Source organism: Balearica regulorum, chromosome 19, assembly GCF_011004875.1.
Source record: "Balearica regulorum gibbericeps isolate bBalReg1 chromosome 19, bBalReg1.pri, whole genome shotgun sequence".
Taxonomy (NCBI): Eukaryota; Metazoa; Chordata; class Aves; order Gruiformes; family Gruidae; genus Balearica; species Balearica regulorum.
Genome location: NC_046202.1, coordinates 280,176 through 300,722, shown reverse-complemented (window position 1 = coordinate 300,722; position 20,547 = coordinate 280,176). Strand labels below are relative to the sequence as shown.

The window sequence follows — 20,547 nt, the reverse complement described above, 5'->3', positions numbered from 1 at the left end:
GATAATGCTGAAAATAACACACTTATTTATCCTGTGCTTTTGCATGGCTAGTTAATACCTGTAGCTTTTCATGGTGAAGGAGAACCTGCTTCTTCCAGAGGGAAATTCTAAGGGATTTCTGTGTCCGATACGGAATAGAGGCAAGGACAGCTCTCACCATTCGGAGGCAGAGAGTAAAAGGTAGGCATACCATGCTGCTCTGAGGTGATTAGGGACTGCTTAATAAGAACGTTTGGTAGCTCTAAAGATAGAGCTGACTATAGTGAAACTATTTTTTGCCCATTTAGGTTTTTCTGGAGCAGTAAGTCAATAGTTGCCCATTCATTATGGTGTAAATGTGGACTGTAGATTCTGATCATAAGAAAGAGACTGTTTCTTCTGTAAGAAAAAAGGTGTTATCCTTCCCATGTTTACTTCAGCACTTTATTTACCCACGTGAAGTTACTCGCTAGCCTTATTTGGCACACTGCTCTTCAATGAGTTTTCATAAACTGCTCTAGGTCAGAATGTGAACCTCATGGCAGCATTCATAAAACATTATTTTTATAGACAGACCATATTCTTGAAAGAACTGAATGTTCCAGATACTAAAACTAGTTTGCTGTAGTTTCATTTGTGAACTTTTCTTTGTGAACAATAACATGGGTTGGGTCTTAGCAAATATTTTAGCAAGCCAGTTGAAGATCAAATTTTCCACCAGAAACAAAGTTAACAAAATCTTTCAATTAAAGAATGATTATTTCTGGAGCAAGTATCTATTTTACGTCAATATTTTGTCTTGGCTATACAGTCAAAATCCAGAAACCCAGGTGTTGGGTTTTTTTGGTGCATGTCACTAAGAACAGTTATCTTCAATTGGGGAAAAGAGAATTTCCTCTGAAAAAGAGGGGTGGGGACAGGAGATAGGGGGTGGGCAGAACACAGGACACTTTAGCTCCTCTTTGAATAACAAAACCGAGGAAAAACCAACCTAAACTTTCCTGGGAGCATCCTCCACACACACACACACAATTGTCTTATGATACCTCATTTCAGAGCTCACCTTTGACTGTTTTCATTTGTATCTGTCTACAGATGTAAGTCAGCTCAATACAGAGCAAATCTGAATATGTCACCCTAGGATACTGAAAATACACAAGTTAAAATAACCTCTCTGGGGGCTCATACTGGGGAGCAACTTCACCCCTGTTTGAAGGGCAGTCAAATAAATAAATCTTGAATTTTTTGGCGGGTGATCTTGGCCCAACTCCTTGGTTTTTTTTATTTATTTTGAGGTCACTTAAATTGATGGTGACCTACATTCTGAGAGTCAATTAGGTGCAGGGGTCCTTCATTAAACACCTCACAGGTTTTTGCTAATTTATACGTCTCACTGCAGCAGCCATCCTGCCTATGTGGAGTTCCCCCACTCCATTCCACTCCACTCCACTCGAATTGATCCATCAGTAGGTTGGGATCTGCACAATAAATTAAGGTCAGGGAGGAGGTCAGGGTTCTCTACCTCCTGAGGAACATTTAAGGAATGGAAATTACAAAGGGTAAGTGTTGGGGGTTTTTTTCTGCTGTAGATTGATGTCCCATACCAGCAGAAGTCAAAAGATCAGAAACAGACCCCAATAAATACTGGGAGGCATGAATGCCTATACTTATTAATGTTATGAGAGTTCCAGGTTCATATGCTTTGTGAAGCATTTATAAAGCCTGTTTAGCAGGGTCACTCTGTAAATAAAAGACTGCACACTATAAAAACCTTTAGCAGTGAGTGCTGGAGCTGTTGCAGTAAAGCTCCACCAGAAAGGGCCTGTAATAACGGAATATGGAAACCTCTGAAGAGATTAACCAAAGATGTATATGATGTCTGAACATCTGTGATAATACTTCCTACTGCAATTTGTGCACTCAGAAGGTGGCAGCAAGTAATTTTAGGAATAAAGACTGTTTTGACTATTCTTCCAGAACTGGGAATAGATTCTAGGAATACTGCTGTTCAAAGTGTGCGCAGGACTGACATTCTTCTCATTTCTTGTCACTTCTGAATGCTCCTTGACGTGGTTTAACCCCAGCCAACAGCTAAGCCCCACACAGCCACTTGCTTACTCCCCCTTGGTGGGATGGGGGAGAGAATTGGAAGAGTAAAAGTGAGAAAACTCGTGAGTTGAGATAAAGACAGTTTAATAGATAAAGCAAAAGCCGCACATGCAAGCAAAGCAAAGCAAGGAGTAATATTAGATCATCTGAGCACAATCAACTGATTCTTTGAGTATTTTTAAGGTTTTTCCAGTCTCCCATGTCTTTGAGCTGAAAGACCGGGAATGCAGACAAGGGTCTCTCAGAGTCTGGCTTTGACTTTGGCAGAAGCTAAAATATCTATAATTTGATGTATCAGATTCACTGAACTGGAATTTTGTGGCAAATCAGCACTTCTGACATCATCTCTAGACGAGCATATTCCACAGCTAGTTTTTGAGGTCTCTACCAGTACACAATCAAGGAATTTTCTCATGGTGAAGTTACCTGGAACTTCTCTCAGCACAGGCTGTGATCATATGGTAGTATAGTCCAGGCTTGGTCTCTTGACAGGGAGGAATTCAGAGACTGCAATGACAAGGCAGCATCCACTCCATGGTCAGAATTACAGACCACTGTGGTCCCTACAGCAGACCAGTGGAAACACAGCTTTTGCAGTTACACTGCCAGTGCATGTGGCCCAATATTTCCAGAACCTACTGGCTTATTCCAGTCCAGTTTCCTGGATGGGGAGAGAGTCTTGTGTAATATGTATTTGATGAGAAGAAAGAGACCTGGTTATGCCCTAACAATGGAAAAAGTTACAGAGAAACTCAAAAAGAGAATTTTGATTATGCAGAAATCATCACTAGAAATTTTGCTTATAGGAAATCTGCTTCTTAAGTTCTAGTGCTCCCAGAATGACACTTCAAATAAAATTATTGCCATTAACTGTTCAAAATACTAGCCTTCAGAGAAGATGCATAGATGACACTGATGCAAAGCACCTAGAACTGCTGTGACAACACTAGATGGCTAGGGAGACATTCATAGAATCATAGAATGGTTTGGGTTGGAAGGGACCTCAAAGATCATCTAGTTCCAACCCCCCCTGCCATGGGCAGGGACACCCTCCACTAGACTGGGTTTCCCAAGGCCCCGTCCAACCTGGCCTTGAACACTTCCAGGGAGGGGCCATCCACAGCTTCTCTGGGCAACATGTTCCACTGCATCACCACCCTCACAGTACAGAATTTCTTCCTAACATCTAATCTAAATCTACCCTCTTTTAGTTTGTAGCTCCTAGTAAAGTAGGAGCTATAATACAGCACACTGAGGTATCTTAGATGGGAGTGTTTACCCTTGTGTAGGGATAAGGACAAGAATGAAAAGTAAGCAATGCCCTGCAAGATTGCCAAGGTACTCAGCTGGGTGTAAAGTCAAGATGTAAGTCTCCAGTGAAATGAACAGTGCTCCATGAATAGGTGTCTAACATCCATCACAGAGTGTTCGTTATGGAGATCATTACTACTTAGGGTCAAATAGTGCTTATGCTAACAGCCTCTTTTCTTTTTTCTGTCTTGCTAGCTTTAATGCTGGTATTGCATCAACAAAGCATCTTCTAGTAATAATGTGGTAATTGCTCACCTGCGTAGAGACTGAAGAAAGCAGCACTGAATAGATTCAGCCAAATGACGAATCCATTACATGGATCAAAAAGGGTGACTCTGGATCCCAGCTGAGGACTTATTCAACATGCACCCCTTTTCCCTTTCCTTTTTAAAAATTACCTCAGCCTCCTGGTGAAAAAGGATGAAGCTGATTGAATAAAATTATATAGGTTGAGAATTTATTTGGGCTGGATTTCTTTCCAACACCACCGGATCTTCATGTCTGCTAGAGCATTGAAACCACTGGAGATACTCTTCTTTTCACCTAGCATATGTGTATCTTTCTGTGTGGAAAAGGTCTTGGTGAAGGAAAAAGCCTATCAGGTGATCATCCCATGATGCTCATCTTGCTCTAAAATTTTCAGCTTTTCCCTCTTGAATTTCGAAAGTAAATCTTGTAGTTGGGGTGATGATTGACCCAAAGCCCAGTGAAGGAAATGGAAAGTATTATATTGTTCTTAATATACTCACAAGAAAGCAAAAAATAACCTAGGATCAGATCTTGAGACTTTTCCCCCCTTTTTCTTTTTGCAATGGTTAAACTCAAGGACTGCAAGATCAGGCACCTCAGAAATTATAATTATAGTGAGAGTTATAGTTTCACATTTTCCTTAGTTGTAGTGTTCTATATAAAACTGTACATAAAAAAAAAGTTGGGGTTTTTTTGTTTGTTGGGTTTTTTTTGTTTTTTGTTTGGGGGGTGGTTGTTTTTTTAACACATAAAGTGGCCTAGGAAAAGGAATAGATTGAAAAACAATAGGCTGTTTTCACGGAGCTGGGAAAAACAGCTAATGAACAGAGGTATTAATTGTAAGATATGAGCAAGGAACTAAGAGAGCGTCAAGAAACCACCCAGAGAAACTGTGTTTTTATGGCAATTAATTTCAAAAATATTTTAATTAAAATTTTAACTCTGCAATACAGAAAAAAAAAATTTTGAATGGAATGCAAGTAACGTCGAGGTATGCTTTATGCTGTTGTGTAGTTATTCATGAGCTCTAAGGTTACTTCATGTTACTTAAGTTTACGTGTTAGACATCATTCAAATGTAGTCTGCTGTAGGCCTGGCATGCAAAGGTTATGGGCCTTGTCTACAGGAGGTATATTTAGATTTGCTCCCTAAGCAATTCAGCACTTTAGTTTGCCTGAATGCTGTATAATCTTGAGTATAAGCCCGGAGAGGTTGGCTAGCATGCAGCTAAAGAGAGGGTTTATATTGTTGCCAAATATTGATGTAGGCATCTGTGAAACTGTAACTATTTGTGCACCACCTTTGCAATGACCAAGAATTAAAGTTATTTTCATCATGAGTGGGTGAGGTTGTGGGTGAGTGAACAGAATATTTAGAGTTTTACTTGCTAGCAAGAAGGAATCTCACTGATCATACTTTCATTATTGGATACCATGCATTTCCAGGTCTCTTTTCTTTATCTGTAAAAGTAACTGCAGTGCTATTTCTAGTATAGTTAGATGTTCTTGTGCAAGAATAGGAGAATGTGATTTTTGTTTTTTCTCCCCCCTGATTCTCTTAAGTCAGGCAGTTGAGATGGTGATACAAAAACTAGAAATAAATGGTTTGGGTTTTCCATTTAGTCCAAATGATTTAATTAACATTACTCATTTATTACCAGAATTTTAATTCCTGGGATTTCATAGCTTCGATCCTTAGCTGACACAAACTAGCAGGTTTGTATAAACTTCAGCTGCTCATCCGGTTTATACCTGGGGAAAGTCAGTCTTGAGTCTGAATCAGTATCATACATCGGAATGTATTGTCATGCTCTGTTACCACTGCCATTGAAGTGCACCTACAAGCCCAACATTTTGAAGTCTGGCTCTGATTTGCCCAGGCCCCAGGTAAGTCTAACTCTCCTTCAGATCTGAAATTGCAGCTCAGGTTCCAGCTGTTTGGTCCGTTCAGCATTTTAAGGATAAACTGAATGCTCTTGCTTGTCTACCATCAGCTTGCTTTCTCTAGACCATTATGCCAGCCTCCCCTTTCAAGACTTCCGGAAAGACCTGAGGTTTTTGACCCCATTCACTACATAAGAACTCAGTCTCTGAGCTGTCAGAGAAGCTCTGTGCAATAGCCCACTACTCATTTCTGTTGTTCATATTTGGAAATAGAAAAAACCAAAACAAACTAAACAAAAAACCATGCAGGATTAACATTTGTGCCAGTTACAACAATCTACAAAACCCCCCTACCTGCTAGTCTGGTATAGACAAATCCAAACAAACTAAACCTAGATATCCAAAACTTACACTTACTCACAGTACCTCTGTGTGTGGCTCATCTGGCTCTTGAGCTTTTAGGCTATATTGGAGGAAAAGGTCACATTCTCAAGCTTCCGTTCTCAGCTGTAGTGCCAGGAAACTTCCCTATTTTTTTAAATAAAAAATACATTTTCATGTAAGGAATATGGTGCCATGCCTGTTGGCAGAGCTGTTCGTCTGTTCTTCTGATTATTAAGAAAAATGCCCTCACCTGTAGTCTATGTGATCATACCTATTAGTTTCAGCACCAAATCAATTATTTGTTTCTTACTTGTTGAACACAGTCAAAACATACTATAAAATAAAGGGGATATATTTTTCATTAATTCCAAATTTATGCCAATTATTTCCTTAGTTTCATACATACTTCTGCCTTGTGTTTTCCCTACACCCTTTTGCTTAGTGCCACAGTAGAAGAGCCTAAAAAATGAAATGGCATAGAAACTGGATCAAACTACATTGTTATTGGAGTATTATTAGGAAAATTAAATAACTGTAATGGTAATCCAAAATATAATAGAAAATAAGTGAAATTATTCATATTTGCAACTATTATAAAATAGAGAACATTCAGTTTATTGTTCTGCAAGCTTGTCTAAGGATCTTAGACTTGGGAAGTTTTACACCTTAATTGCTGGGGAATGAGTTTGTTTCTGGCCTGTTTGGCATTCAACAGGATAAGAGGTCCTTCAGATGAGACCCCATCTGGCTTGCTGCAGAATTCTTTCCCTAGAGCACCTAAAAAGGCTTCAAATGGCAAGCAATACCTTTGTGAAAATGTTTCTTCTAGACCATTGTTCTCAGGTTCAATTCAATGCATATTGCTCCTGGCAAATGGCTGACCTCAAATTCATCTGCCTTCCAGATGTCTTAAGAATAGAAGACTAATGTATTTTTAACCATCTTATTAAAGAAAAACATAAAATACATTCTGTCACTAGACATTTAATCTTGAATTTTTCTTTGCTTTCTAATGGTTGTCTGAAGCTAGAGGAGTACCATAGTCACACAAATACACATTCCAGCATCTGCAGTAAGCCACAGTCTTTTAAGTCTGTTTTACACCATTTCACCAAATTTACAGCTCCATTGAATGGTGTTTAACAGTCTTCAGATGAAGATTGTTCTACCACGACTGTCATAGACTGGCTTTTGAAATGCACATTACCTGCCAGTTTCTTGACCTCAAAAAATAGAACTCAGTGAACAGTTAAGCCTTTAATTAAATATGTTCTGACAATTGTTTCAGTCACTGATAACTATGATCTTGTTTCTATTGAATTACAATTATAACATTGGAGTAAAAAAATTGCAGACTTTGTGCTGGCTTGTTACAAATATAACATAATGCATACTCTGTTCTCTGTTATTTAACCATATTTGAAGAAGGATACTCTCCAGTCTGCAGAATTCTGTCTTGCATTCTATGGGTAAAATCCGTTAAGATGTCATTATCCATGTCAATACAAGTTTGCACTCTATTCTAAAACAGATGGGTAAATGTATGAACAAAAGGGGATGCCTTGGGTTCCAAGCATTGGGTATAAAATACTTACTGTTCCACTTGATCAGTTTTCAATCATGAAGCCTTGCTGGATCTTCTTTTGTGTCTGATGCCAATGCATTATACTATGGTATAGATAAACCCTTTGTAACATTTCACTTCCTCAGTGTCCACCTTCAAGCTCTAATAGCACTTCAGACAGGACTTGATTTTCTCCTGTGTCTAATGGAGTCTTGGTGCCTCCATGTCCCAGAAGTGGCTCCATGTAATGGCTGTGTTGCTATATGTCAGTTCAAGTGATGTTATATTATACTTGTCATCATAAACCATTACATTTTCTAAAAAGCACTATTGCCAGTGCAGTACTAATCAACCTGTCTAAAAATGCCAGAACCTAGCCTACAGCTTCTAATATTCTCTGAAATTCACAAGTGTAAAATTTAAGCTTAACTAAGTGGAAGGCATAGACAGCTAAAAATTATATTTTTGTCAGTTACAAGTATCCAGTGTGGAGAACACTACAGGTGACTGGGATAGACAACTTTAATTAAAAGATAATTGTGTCCACCCTTAAGCCCTCAGAACTAACTCTGAATTAAGTCATAGACATGAACATGTGAGATCTTTATCTACAGGACATATTTTGTTATCAATTTGAAATGGAATCTCCGAGTCCTCCAAAGAATCAAGTGCCTTTATAATATCTCAAATATTAAAGGACAGACTTTTTTTTTCTTTTTTGGCAAGATGGAGGATACTTCATTTAATATTAAAAAAAGTCCAAAGTTCTGTGTGGCAGTTGTAAAAAGGGGTTGGAATCCAGACATTGAGATCAAACGATGATGACAGAAACATTATGTTATTTCGTGGACCCAGAAAGACCTTTCGGTATCCCGGTGTCTGTGGTTTTCCTAAATATCGCATTTACGAAGACATTCACAAACTTGATTTTATTGTCACTTAGCTACTATCTGTAATTGCTACTGCAGCCATGTGTCACTTCTTGAATGTAGTTTTCAACTTTCAACAGCTTAATTTGCTTAAGGCAGAAAACGTTATCTCATCTATTTCTGTTTGTTAGATAATATATCTGTGTTTTATATATAAATCCACTGCAATTTTAGCATACTCTGTCAAAATGTCTCAGAAAAAAATAAGGTTCCAGAAACAGGTTTTAGACAGACAACAGCAGCAATGGCAGCCTAGTCCCAATAAAAGGGGAAACTGAAGCAGCAATATTGTTCTGGTTTCACAAAAATATGGAAACTTCCTGGCTCACAGTCATACATCTTGACACTTATACCCTGAAAATTTGACTCAGCTGATATTTAAAAGCAGAAAAAAAAATTATCCCATTTTTTCCTAGAGAATGTTCTTAGTTATTATACTATGATCCTGACTTTCAATTTTGTTCTAGTTTTGATGGCCAAGAATTGAGATGTTTGACTTAACTCTGGCAAACCTACACAGTAATTTATTCCTGTGACCAATTCTTTTTTAGGATTCTCTCCTCTGAAGTCAGTCTTGGGAGAGAAATCACATTCCAGAATAGCAATGTAGACACATGGGATCTGTTTGATCTCTGCTTTTAGCCCAAAGTCTGTGTTTACTGGGGAGTGACTTGTTATGTTTTGATATAGTAATGGTAGTATTCCACAACCACTAAAACCTTGTCTAAAAGAAGCAACCCTATTTTATTAAGAAAAACTATGCATAAATCCTTTTTAGATGTTTTTTGTAACCCAATTCCCACGGGAAAAAGAAAAAAAAAATCATACTGCATAGGAAAAGATAGCATTATAGAAAATTGCTAACTAAGATACTGAAAATAGTTCAACAAATGAAAATAGCAAATCACTTAAAAGAAAAAAAAAGAGGAAAAACCCAGTCAGGTTTCAGGTAAGTCTGTATACAGTGTACTGTTGCACAAGTGCCTAATATTACAATTGTCATAGCAGTGAATCTAAGCTAGCTTGACAGTGCTAAACCATGGGGGCTTTTAACCAAGTTCTGAAAATTTAGTGTATAACACCAGGCAGAACTACAAATTCTGGAACAAATTTACAACCTCAGAAGCTGGGCTCCTCTCCAGGGTGCTGATGCAACAGTGCAGTTCTGCTCTGCACTTGTGGAGCATTTGTTTATTTATTGGTTTCACTCTGATACAATTTTTTTAATGAATGAAGAATTAAGTGCAGAGGTTGACTGAAACCTACTTGGCTCATTGTAAAGTTGCTATGAAAAACAAAACAAAGTCCAAGCTCACATCTCTGTCCAATATGCAGAAGCTAAAAAAAAATCAAAACACAGTTTAGTATTTTAAGGTTGAGTCTCTCCTTTCCATTTCCTTCTGCTCTGGAAGTGATCAATGATAGCTTGTCGAGTCCAAAGTTAAAATGAATGATCTGCAAATACAAATACGAGATCATCCTCTTTTTTTCCTTCCCAGCTCAAGCACTTATCTATCTGGGGAAAAAAAACATGACTACAACATTGACTCCAAAGCTACCTTCTAATGGAATTGGAACTTAATTGCCTGTATAGTCAAAGTTCCTTTACACGACAGAACAAATCATTAGTCCAACATTAATTTTCTTCAAAAGATTGTTTACTCACATTGTACATCATTAAATCTGTGATGTTAGAGCATGAACAGTTCAAATCTGCAACATGAGGTCTTCCTGAGAAACCTGGAGGATTGATGACTCACTAATGGCAGCAATGATAAAAACATAAGTGCAAAGATCCATGGCAAAAATAAGCACTTAAAGCCATGTCACTGCATCCCAGAAGAGCAACAACAGTGTCAGGTAAGTAGAATGAAAAATTCTAGCCTTGAAATATTCATTGAGTTTAAGGCAGACTGCTCTCTAGGCAAAGACTCTGTCTAGAGACAACCCCTCCTACAGTTCCACTGAGAGGGGGCTCTAACATGAGCTCAGCTAGAATTTTAGACTTTATAAAACCTCCACAGAAAGAAGCCATAGAAAAAGAGATTTTGTAAGTTCTGCTGTTCATGGATTAATTGGCTTATTTTAATTTCTGTTGGCGCACCCTAGCTCTAATAAAGTGATTTTAAAAATCAGTTTTATTGAACTCTCACTTAAAATATTTTGTACAGTTAACCTCTTAATATAGATCATAAAGAGATCAAATAATCTTTCTGCTTGATTTTTAAGTACAGAACACTTGTTTTATATCATCAGTGCCTAATTTACTGAAATGAGTTCTTAAGGCTTTTCTTCCTGCCAACTTTGCAATGTGTCGGTCCAAACTGATTCCATATTTGGAAACGACTTCTGCACCCATTTTATAACAAGTCCATAATGTCTGGGAGATGTGTTACATTTAATCTACCAATCTCCAGAAATTCTGTTGCTATTGCTTTTGGACAGTACAGAACTGAAATGAACTCTTAAAATGTCCTCCTTACTCATCTACCAGAGGATAGGTCACATGGCTGGTTTATAATATCTGGATAACATTGACAAAATGCTAACCTTTCCAGCCATATTATTGTTAGAAGGAATATTCTTTTTTTTGGTTAGGAAACTAGCCTATTAAAATGTAGTCGTAAGGATTTTATCTTTATGCCTACACTGGATCTTCTTGGAACTAGCATTGGACATGTGACTTTTTTTTTTCCCAGATGGTGAAAGCTTGCAGATTTTTTGAGACTACTACATAAAGGTGGTAGTAAAGTTTTCAGAGGTTCACTCATTTTGCTTGCAAAGTTTTCAGAGTGAAGTGATTGATGCAAAACTGAACTTTGGTCATTTAGAAATACACTGGAGTTTGTACATTGATTTCTGAGTACTTTGATTTTTCACTTCTGCCACTTCAAAGTTTGAAGTGAGCTGTGGCAAACCACAGGACAGCAGAGCAACTTGAAAAGGGAGGAATTTTTCCAGTACTATATTCAGGCTGGGTTTTATTCTGATATTGAAATTTCTGAATATTCTTTCCAACTACAGATATTATATGCTGTGCTACTTTAAAACCAACAGGAGGTATTCCCTTATCTACAGCAGTAAATAGGTGATGCCTGTCATACTCGAAATCCGAATTCCTGTGTCTATGTGTTTTATGTATCTTATCTACGTGTTTCTGTGTAATATTGTTACAGGGAAAGTACTCCCTCTGAGCAGCGTACATTTCCCTCATGAAACTGATGGAACTGATGTTTTGGAAACTGAAAGTTTACAATAAGTGGCATTTGTCCAAAGGATGTCATATCAGTATCTAAAAACTAATGCAGAATGAGAAATCCTGTCATCATACGTTTGAGAATGATGAAGGAAAATTGTCACGAGAACTCCCCTTACCATAGGAAACCTGCGCAGGAGGAGAAGGCAGTACCGGCTCGATCGTTCCTGCTCTGCCCACTCTCCGCCGATGGAGTACGGAGGCCCTCGAGTCCACTCTCGGGTGGCCCTCAAGGCTCCCCCAAGGCTGCCACAACGCGCCCGCCTCAGGCCCGAAGCCCGAAACTCACCGCGCTGCTCGCCGCCCCGCCTCCCCGCCGGCCCCGGGCACACACCCCGCCCCACGGGCGGTGGCGCCGAGCGAGGAGCCGCGGCCCTGCCCGTTGCCGGGCAACCGGCGCCACCGCCTTCCCAGCGTGCCTCAGTGCTACTTTCCGCCGAGCTTCCGTCCGCCGGCAGCGGTTGTTTCCGTCGCCATTTTGTGCCTAGGCGAGTAGCGCAGCTTGGCGGGCCGCCATGGAGACAGGTGAGGGGTGGCGGTTGCCGCTGCCGCTCCCGGGCGCTCGGAGTGCTGAATCCGGCGGGACCGCGCGGCGAGGGGCGGGCAGGCCGAGCGCTTGCGGCCTGGGGAGAGGGCCACCTGCGGTCGTGCCCACGGAAGCCAGGGCCGGCATGGCGCGGCCCTGGCGGGCGGCAGATGTTGGGCAGGCTCGGAGAAGGGAGCTTGGGGCAAGCTTCTGCTGCCCCGTACGCCCGCGGGCCTTCCCGTTTCTGTCCTGGTCAGGCTGGGTCCCGCACCCCATTTGCTCCGTTGCCGCCGTCCGTGGCACTCCTGAAAGTACTCGCAGTCCTCATCCTCCCAGAGGCCCTCTCGAGAGGGCATCAGAGGGTGCATCTGTGGTTGCAGAGCTAAATCCTGCTTTCCTAAAATTCTTAAATAGTTTTTGCCACGGATGACACCCCAACCTCGTTTTTAACGTTTGCCCTTGATTCAGGAGTCAGAGCTGCAAATCTGGGAGCACAAGGCCTTCAGACAACCCCAGCCTGTCCTTCATCTTTATTCCTGTGGAAAGCGTTGGTTTTCCCAGTTCTCCACGAGCCGTGGGTTAGTTGCTATGCCTGGAAAGCTTTTTAGGAAAAGAAAGGTGTGTTTAGATGCAGCCTTTTCAGAAGCATGTGTATCGTGGTGTTAAGGTCTGGCGATGGCCACAGCTGGGAACTGAAAGTTGGCTTCAGTCCTGCGAACGAGTGGTCTCTAGTGGTAACAGCAGACCTGTGAGAATTGAGAGCCTGTCTTCCATCAGTAAGGGTTTGATGTGTGTTCGTGATCATTGACTTACACATTCTCCTTGTTGTTACCTGTGTTCTCAACTTGCATTGTACTGCTCTTGTATTCTCTGTTCAAGTTTCTTATTTTTTTTTAAGGATGTAGCCATTTCTCTGTAATATGGAAATACTCTGAGGTATGAGCTGGAGTCGCTAAGGAATTAGAGACTTGTCACTAAAATATAATGGCAAATAGAATTTATCAAATTACTATCACCTAATTTTTATGTCATAAGTTTTATAAGTGTGTCATGGTTTAACCCAGCCAGCAGTTAAAACAACCACACAGCCGTTTTCCCCCAGAGTGGGATGGGGGAAGAGAATTGAAAAGAAAAAGGTAGCGCTCATGGGTTGAGATAAAGACAGCTTAATAGGACAGAAAAGGAAGAGAATAATGATAAAAGAGTATAGAAAACAAGTGATTAACACACATTGCTCACCACCCAGAGCCTGATGCTCAGCTTGTTGCTCAGCTTCCCTGCCTCCCAGCCAACCCCCAGTTATATACGGAGCATGAAGTCATATGGTATGGAATATCCCTTTGGCCAGTTTGGGTCAGCTGTCCTGGCCGTGTCCCCTCCCAGGTTCTTGGGTGCCCCCTGCCTTCTTGTTGGCAGGGCAGTATGAGAAGCTGAAAAGTCCTTGACTGCATGGCAACAACTAAAAACATCAGTGTCTTATCAACATTATTCTTATCCTGAATCCAAAACACAGCACTATACCAGCTGTTAGGAAGAAAATTATCTCTATCCCTGCCAAACCAGGACAAAGTATTACATAAATAATTATTCCCACTTACAGTATTTTATTTGGTCTTGGTTGATGCTACAAAAATTAAAAGAAGGCATTATGGGCTATTTTAAACAGATTAAAAAATGACTGTTCAGTAGTTTTAAAAAAATAATTTTAAATATAGAATCATCATTTACATGGATTTTTTTTTACCTGTCAGGATCCCCTAGAGTTTGTGTTGTCAATGAAATATTTAATAATTTAAAAATAAATACAAATATAGGTGATACAGTAAAAATATGTGAGGGAAAAATCTGTAATAACCAACCTAGATGCGAAGAGAGATGTTTTTCTAGAATATAGTGACTCTAAAAAAAAATAAACTGAAGATACTGTGATGGAGTGATTCTAAAAATAAGAAAGTCAGTTGATTCTTTATTCCTGTCTTTTGGTATGGTAGCCCCCAGCTCATATAGTCATGGGCAGAAATTAAGTGAATTTCTTATGACTACTGCTGAACAGGCAAAAACTGCCAGTATCTAGCTTTGATTTGGTATTGGGTTCAAGTAAGTAGGCTGTTCTTCCACATTTCACCTTTCAAGAAGGGACTGATTGGCAGAATTTCAGAATAGTTTGTGTGCAAAGGAACCTTTGGAGATCGTCTAGTCAAACCCCCTGCTCAAAGCAGGGTCACTTAGACTGGATTGCTCAGGACCTTGTCTAGTCAGGTCTTCAGTATCTCCAAGGATGGAGATTGCACAGCCTGCTTTTAACAATACGTACAAGGAGAATTTCAGTGGGTTGTTTGCAGTTCCCTATTCTTACCTTAATTTTCCCTGTAGAAATATGTCAGGCTTGCTGCTCTTCCCTTTTCCTTCACTCTACACAGTGTCAGTGGGCATTCCTCTTCTTTGCACTTGCTTGGCTGTAAAAAAACCAAACCCAGTGCATTTATTAATGCAGGCCCAACACTGATTCATGTAATGAAGGCTTTGCTAAATTAATCCATTATTCATTATGGAAAGTTACTGCTTTTTCTCCTGTTTAAACATGGTATCTCTATTTGTATGACTCAAACTGAGAAAACTACTTTCAAATTTATTGTGTGGGTCCAATTGTTACTGTTTTTCTCATGTATCAGATGATACAGGAAATCGACTTCGGTTCCAGCTGGAGTTAGAGTTTGTTCAATGTCTGGCAAATCCGAATTACCTCAACTGTGAGTACTTAAAAGTAAATATCAGGATCCTGAGGAATTAATATAGTTTAATAATGTTTATTATTACTGGTAATGTTAAACAGGGAGAAAGAGGGCTAAACAAAGAAAAGGTAATGGGTCTTTTACAGCATAAAGGTAGTCTGTAAATAATTTAATTTATCTAGATTTCTAATAGGTGGGGTTTTTTTAAATGCAAAATGTTTTATTTGTTGAAATAAAAAAATGCATCTAGTGGAGAAAAAAATAAGTTCAAGTCTGTAATTAAAAAGTAATGTCAAGTTAACAGTATTCCTTTATCTGCAAACAGAATTTTGCTAATGTTAATAATAGTTTCAGGTACTATACTGAATTCTCTTGAATTCCCTGCCAATTTTGATGCTACAGTCAAAATTTCCTGTTTCAAAAAGCTGTTTTCTTCCTTGCTGTTGTATGAAAGATACATACTGTAAGGGAGATGAGACTAGTTTACTGTGCCTAGTATGGTAACATAAAACATACTTTTTCCCTGTGTTTTTTTTTTTTCATTTTGAACTACCAAAAATTTGATTGTAATGATAAAGTTTTGACTAAAGTGCCTCATTGTATGGTTTTGTGAATACATATTCTTCAAGTTTGGCAGATTTTTTTTCACGCATCCTTAACTGACAATTCCTTGTCATTTTCTTTCAGTTCTTGCACAAAGAGGCTACTTCAAAGATAAAGCTTTTGTAAATTACCTTAAATACTTACTTTATTGGAAAGAACCTGAATATGCAAAATACCTGAAGTAAGTGTTACAATCACTTAGGTTTCTGCATTTTAATGATGTTATGTTTACCTTCTGTACTGTACAGCAGCATGTTGGTATTTGATTTCTGCCTGTAACCTTACCTTTGTCCTCCCCACTGTGTTTATATGCAACATAAATTTTCCTGTTTCCAACAGTCCAGATGTTGGAAAGAATAGGCAAAATTATAAAACTTGTCTTTTCATGAGTCATGCTTGAATAGACAAAATTATAAAACTTGTCTTTTCATGAGTCATGCATGGAATCTTCCTTTTATAACCTGTATCTGCACTTCACCAATTATTTAAAATAAAACTATTGAACATTATGGTACAAAACTAGTTCAGTTAGGCCCAGTAAGTACATTTTAAGAGTGATTTTGCATTGTTGATGCTTACACGAAACAAAGAGTGATTTTACGTTTTTGAGTGTGGAAATTTGGGAGAATAGTTCTTGGTTATATTCTTTAAATGAGCTCTGGAAACAGATAGTGTAGTTGTTACGTATTTGTTTTAGTAAAATCTAGCCATTAGAAAAGCTACTCTTAAGCATGCATATCCACGTATAAACTGTTACAGGACTCCTTGTTTCCTAGCCTAATACTGATGTTATTAAGTTACAGTGTGTGGAATATGTACAGTCTTAAATAGTTTGATACTTGAGTAAAGCACATACACGATAAAACTAAAATCATGAACTGCAAAATTATCAGAGACTCCAGTTTTAGTGTACCTTGTAAAAACTTGTATTAAAGTATGTTTGTTTTTAATTCAGGTATCCTCAATGTTTGCATATGTTAGAGCTGCTCCAGTATGAACATTTCCGCAAAGAACTGGTAAATGCTCAGTGTGCTAAATTTATTGATGAACAACAAATTCTTCACTGGCAGCACTATTCACGGAAAAGAATGCGCCTCCAGCAAGCACTTGCAGAGCAGCAGCAACAAAACAACACCTCTGTAAAATGAAAAACATTTGGAAGACTGATGATAAGGTGTACTTTCTGTCAGCTGAAGTATTTACAAGAGGAACGAACCCTTTTGTACATTGGGCTCTGTGTGTGCGTACATTTAATTTTTGATTTATCAAGTGACTTTTTTTTTTCTTTCATCAACTTTTTTAAAGATAGAATAAATGACTTCTGCCATTTATTTTTTAGCATGGACAATTTTGTAAGAGCATTACTTACTGTAGTTATTGATTCCTCTTGATTTTGAAAACAAAGCATAGATTTGAGGGCACTGGTATTTCTGTATCTAACACAAAGTGTAGCTCAGAAGCCTGTTCATTGGAGGCATTTTTCCTGGAGAATAGTATGTCTCAAAGTGTGGTTAAGAACTCCCACAGGTACTACTATTTACAACTGCAGGATGAACAAAGTTGAAGTGATTATATTGTACAGAATCTAAATTGTGGATTTTTGCCGTGAAACTGAGCTGAGCTATTACTTGTCATTTCTGTTTACCTGGTAATTATTGCTGAGGGCCTCAGAGAGTTTTCCTTACAGCATGATTTAAAGATAGAAATCAAAGTGTGACAAGACAAAGACTGCAGAATTGGAGCAGAGATAAGTAATAATAAACTTTGCAGGTACTAAACAGAAGGAAATAGGCTGTAGCTGTATCTATTCCATTAAAGTCAGCTTTAATCTTGGTTTTCTGCCAGTAAACTAATAGTTGCTGCTCTTAGGCTTCTCTACAGTATGTGTAGTGAAAAGTTTGTGTTACAAAAAAAGGTGTAAACGCATGCAGTATTGGAGAAGCATTTGCCATTTATTCCTGTATAGTTTTTATTGTAAGAACACAGATCTTGGCAGCTGCCAGGGATTTAATTTTCGTATTTTAGATTGTATTTGTGCTGCATTCATGTTATATTTCATACCCTTCTAGGAGCAGGTCCTGCAACCATTAACCCTTAACACGTGATCAGTGACACCAGGACTGTCAGCCTTTGGCTTATCATACTTAAAGACTGAACAGATAAGCCATTAAACATCTCTGGCGCTGAAATTTATCTTAACAGCTTTAGTAGCTATGTAAAGACAGATTTAGGAAGAATAAGCAGGTTTTTCTGTTTCTTCTACCCTCCTGTCCCCCTTATTCACTATTAAAGGTATAACTTCATAGCTAAGTCTTACTCTTCAGTAATTGTAAGCTGCTCTCTCAGTTTATGAGCTCAGCTCCTTTGAAAAGACACTGTTTGCAAACTCAATTTTATTTGAACACAAAAGGAAAGATTATACAGTTTTTTTGTTGCAGGATTTTAGTGGAAGGTTTGGACCTAGAATTTAATGACATTTATCTTGACTAGTCTGAAGTAATTAACCATGTAAATTTAAAAAAAAAGTTAAGGATTCCTTGAAAGGACACTGCAAATAACTTGAGATTAACATCTTCGTAAATTATTGACTACTGGATGATTTAGTCTTCAGTAAACAACATGCGCACAAGCTCTGCTTTAAAACATTCTTCTTCAACCAGCTTCTGAGGCTGAAAGAAAAGTTAAGATGTTTTAGGGGCAATTCAAAAACCTATTCTAGACCAGAGCCATTTGTACATACTAGCATTAGCCGTACTCCAGCAATTGTTTTTCTGGGCCTGGTGGGGTGAAACAAGGAAGGTAAGAGTAACTGAAAAATGCCTGAGGGTTTTCTAGGCTTGGAATACGCATTTCTAAGAAAGTAACTGCTAATTTAAATAATACGCACAAGCTAAAACTTGAGCTGTAGTCTGTTTGAATCGAGAGTATGCTGCACATAACCTTGTTTCACTCCCGTAATTCAGTGTTTGGATTTTTTAAAATTTGAGGAGCTGCACGTCAGGAAGCTAACAATATGTTGCTAAGAATTTTCTCAACCCCTCAACCACTACATGCTAAGTGTACGTATTTTCTTTACTACATGTTTATTATAGACAACATTATACAGAAAGCAAGAGTTGCTTTCTTGAGGAACTGTTTGAGACAGGAAGGGTGCATGGGTGGAGCAGAAGAGCTGTTCCCAATTGTCTGCTCTTTTTAAACAAGAGGGTATCAGAAAACATGCATAACTAATTCATTTACAGACATAAGCTCCTGCCAGTTTCCCATCTAAATGCTTGTAAATCCAGAACATACAATAAATCACTTACTGTTCCGTATTTAAGTAGTGTAGGTACTCCTGTTAGTTTCAGATTCTTCCTGAATTCATTGTTGGGATCTTTCCAGCTGTTCAGGAAGAATGGGTTAAGCACAGCTTGTGGAGGTGCAGTTTGAAGTCAGCCTGTTAAAATTCCTTCAAAGGGATGATTCAAAGGTCTTTGCCTCGCACCTCCCCAATCCACTTCTCAGAACAATCATGCAACCCGCTTCTAAGAACCACCATGCAGATAGTTCATATTAGAGATAGTGCAGACCTCAAAACTCAAAAAAAAATTGCTTCATTCCTTGCAGAAAAGGACAGATCAGTCAGTTGTTCCAACAGGTTAGTTAACCTCCAGTCCACAAACAGCAAAGTTATATCAGTTGTTGGCATTAAAACAGTTACTTACTAGGCTCTGTCTCCTACCAGGCAGTAGATGAATACAGACTCATCAGGCATGTTATGAAGTTCCTTCCTCACGACCGGTTCAGCTAGAAAGTAATTTTTAAAATCTATTAGTAGTTAATACTTTTACTGTGCTGCAGAATCACATGGATCTACTTTGACCAGCAACGCTGCTAATTAATGTTTTGTCTGCTTCAGGTAGAGATTTGTATTTTGTTTCAACTGGTTATCCACGAGCTTTGCAGAATTTACATGCTCAGTGTTGAGGGGACTGGTCTTTGAGTAAAGGCCAGTTTCTGCTTTAAGAAGTAAGAAAAAGTCATTGTCCCCTGTCTGTACGAAAGCCCATCAGAACAGTGGTAAGCAATTGCCATTATGTACGCTGGCACAGGTGATACAGAAAGTTCTGTGCAATGTTTTCTGAGGAACTGCCTTCATCTTCTACTGCCAGACACTGACTGGTAGGTCACTTGTGCCTCCTGACATTGAAAACAAAAATGAATTAACTGATCATAAGATTTACATCTAATTGTTTGCTGGGCCTTTGTACCAGCCTCTGCTGAACAACTTATTACTTTATATGTGACTCAGGGGAATGGGGCTAGCAAAACTGAGAGCAGTGCAGATGGCTTGTTAGCGAGACAGCAGCTTCAGCCAGCTCCTAGTCACAGCCTAGACTGCCAGTGAGATTCTGGAGCTTGGTAACCGCAGCTACAACTTGAAACCTGAACCTCGCCCAAGTCCACTCACGATCCTGGGTAATGGCGGCTGGGTGCGGAGGTTGGATGTTGCGAGGCCGCTCCACACCAGGAGCTGCTAGTGGCCCACCTTGGGTGTTCCAGGGAGGGCACCCGGGGCCTCTCCGGCTTCCTCAGGCAAACGGGAGAGACAGCGCGCGCCTGCGGGCAGGGGCAGCCCTCTGCGCAGCCGGGCCGAGAGGCAGGCAGCACGGTCCCTGTGCCTGAGCGCCCGCAGGGACAAAGGCACTCCCGGGGGGCCGCCGGCCACGTCTGCCTCTGTGCTCGCCGAGGGCCTCCCGCGCGCCCCGCGGGCCTCACCCGTCACGCAGTCCGGGCACCAGCTCCTGCCCTCGGCATCCTTGTCGCCGCAGAAGAGCGCGAAGATGGGCCGGCCGTGATAGCGCTGCGCCGTCTGCACGAACTCGGAGTACCCGTGGACCTGCTTCTCCTCCCAGCCCATGGCGATGGCGGCGGCGGCGGGAAGCGACGGGCTCCGCCCCTGGCCCGCGGCGGCCACCGTAGTTCCGGGCCGCCCCGCCGCTTCCCGGCGGCCTCCGCGGTGGCGGTTGCCTGGAGCAG

The 20,547-nt window shown here is 39.9% G+C and overlaps 2 protein-coding genes across 2 annotated transcripts in view; one reads left to right on the top strand and one right to left on the bottom strand.

Annotated features, from left to right (window-relative positions):
• The window catches only part of MED31 (mediator complex subunit 31), a 277,258-nt gene extending 259,423 nt beyond the window's left edge, over positions 1-17,835 (top strand). Inside the window, exons 2-5 of the mRNA XM_075771357.1 lie at positions 12,134-12,189; positions 14,863-14,940; positions 15,610-15,706; positions 16,481-17,835. Of these exons, the coding sequence (XP_075627472.1) occupies positions 12,180-12,189; positions 14,863-14,940; positions 15,610-15,706; positions 16,481-16,673 (378 nt within the window). The 5' untranslated portion in view covers positions 12,134-12,179 and the 3' untranslated portion in view covers positions 16,674-17,835. The remainder of the gene's footprint in view (positions 1-12,133; positions 12,190-14,862; positions 14,941-15,609; positions 15,707-16,480) is intronic.
• A 53-nt stretch (positions 17,836-17,888) lies between these two features.
• TXNDC17 (thioredoxin domain containing 17) lies at positions 17,889-20,463 on the bottom strand. The gene is made up of 4 exons (XM_075771358.1): positions 20,287-20,463; positions 19,233-19,314; positions 18,834-18,909; positions 17,889-18,194 (listed from the first exon to the last, which is right to left on the bottom strand). The coding sequence occupies exons 1-4, from the start codon at positions 20,426-20,428 to the stop codon at positions 18,126-18,128; spliced, it is 369 nt and encodes a 122-aa protein (XP_075627473.1). The 5' UTR covers positions 20,429-20,463; the 3' UTR covers positions 17,889-18,125.
• Between the last annotated feature and the right edge of the window lie 84 nt (positions 20,464-20,547).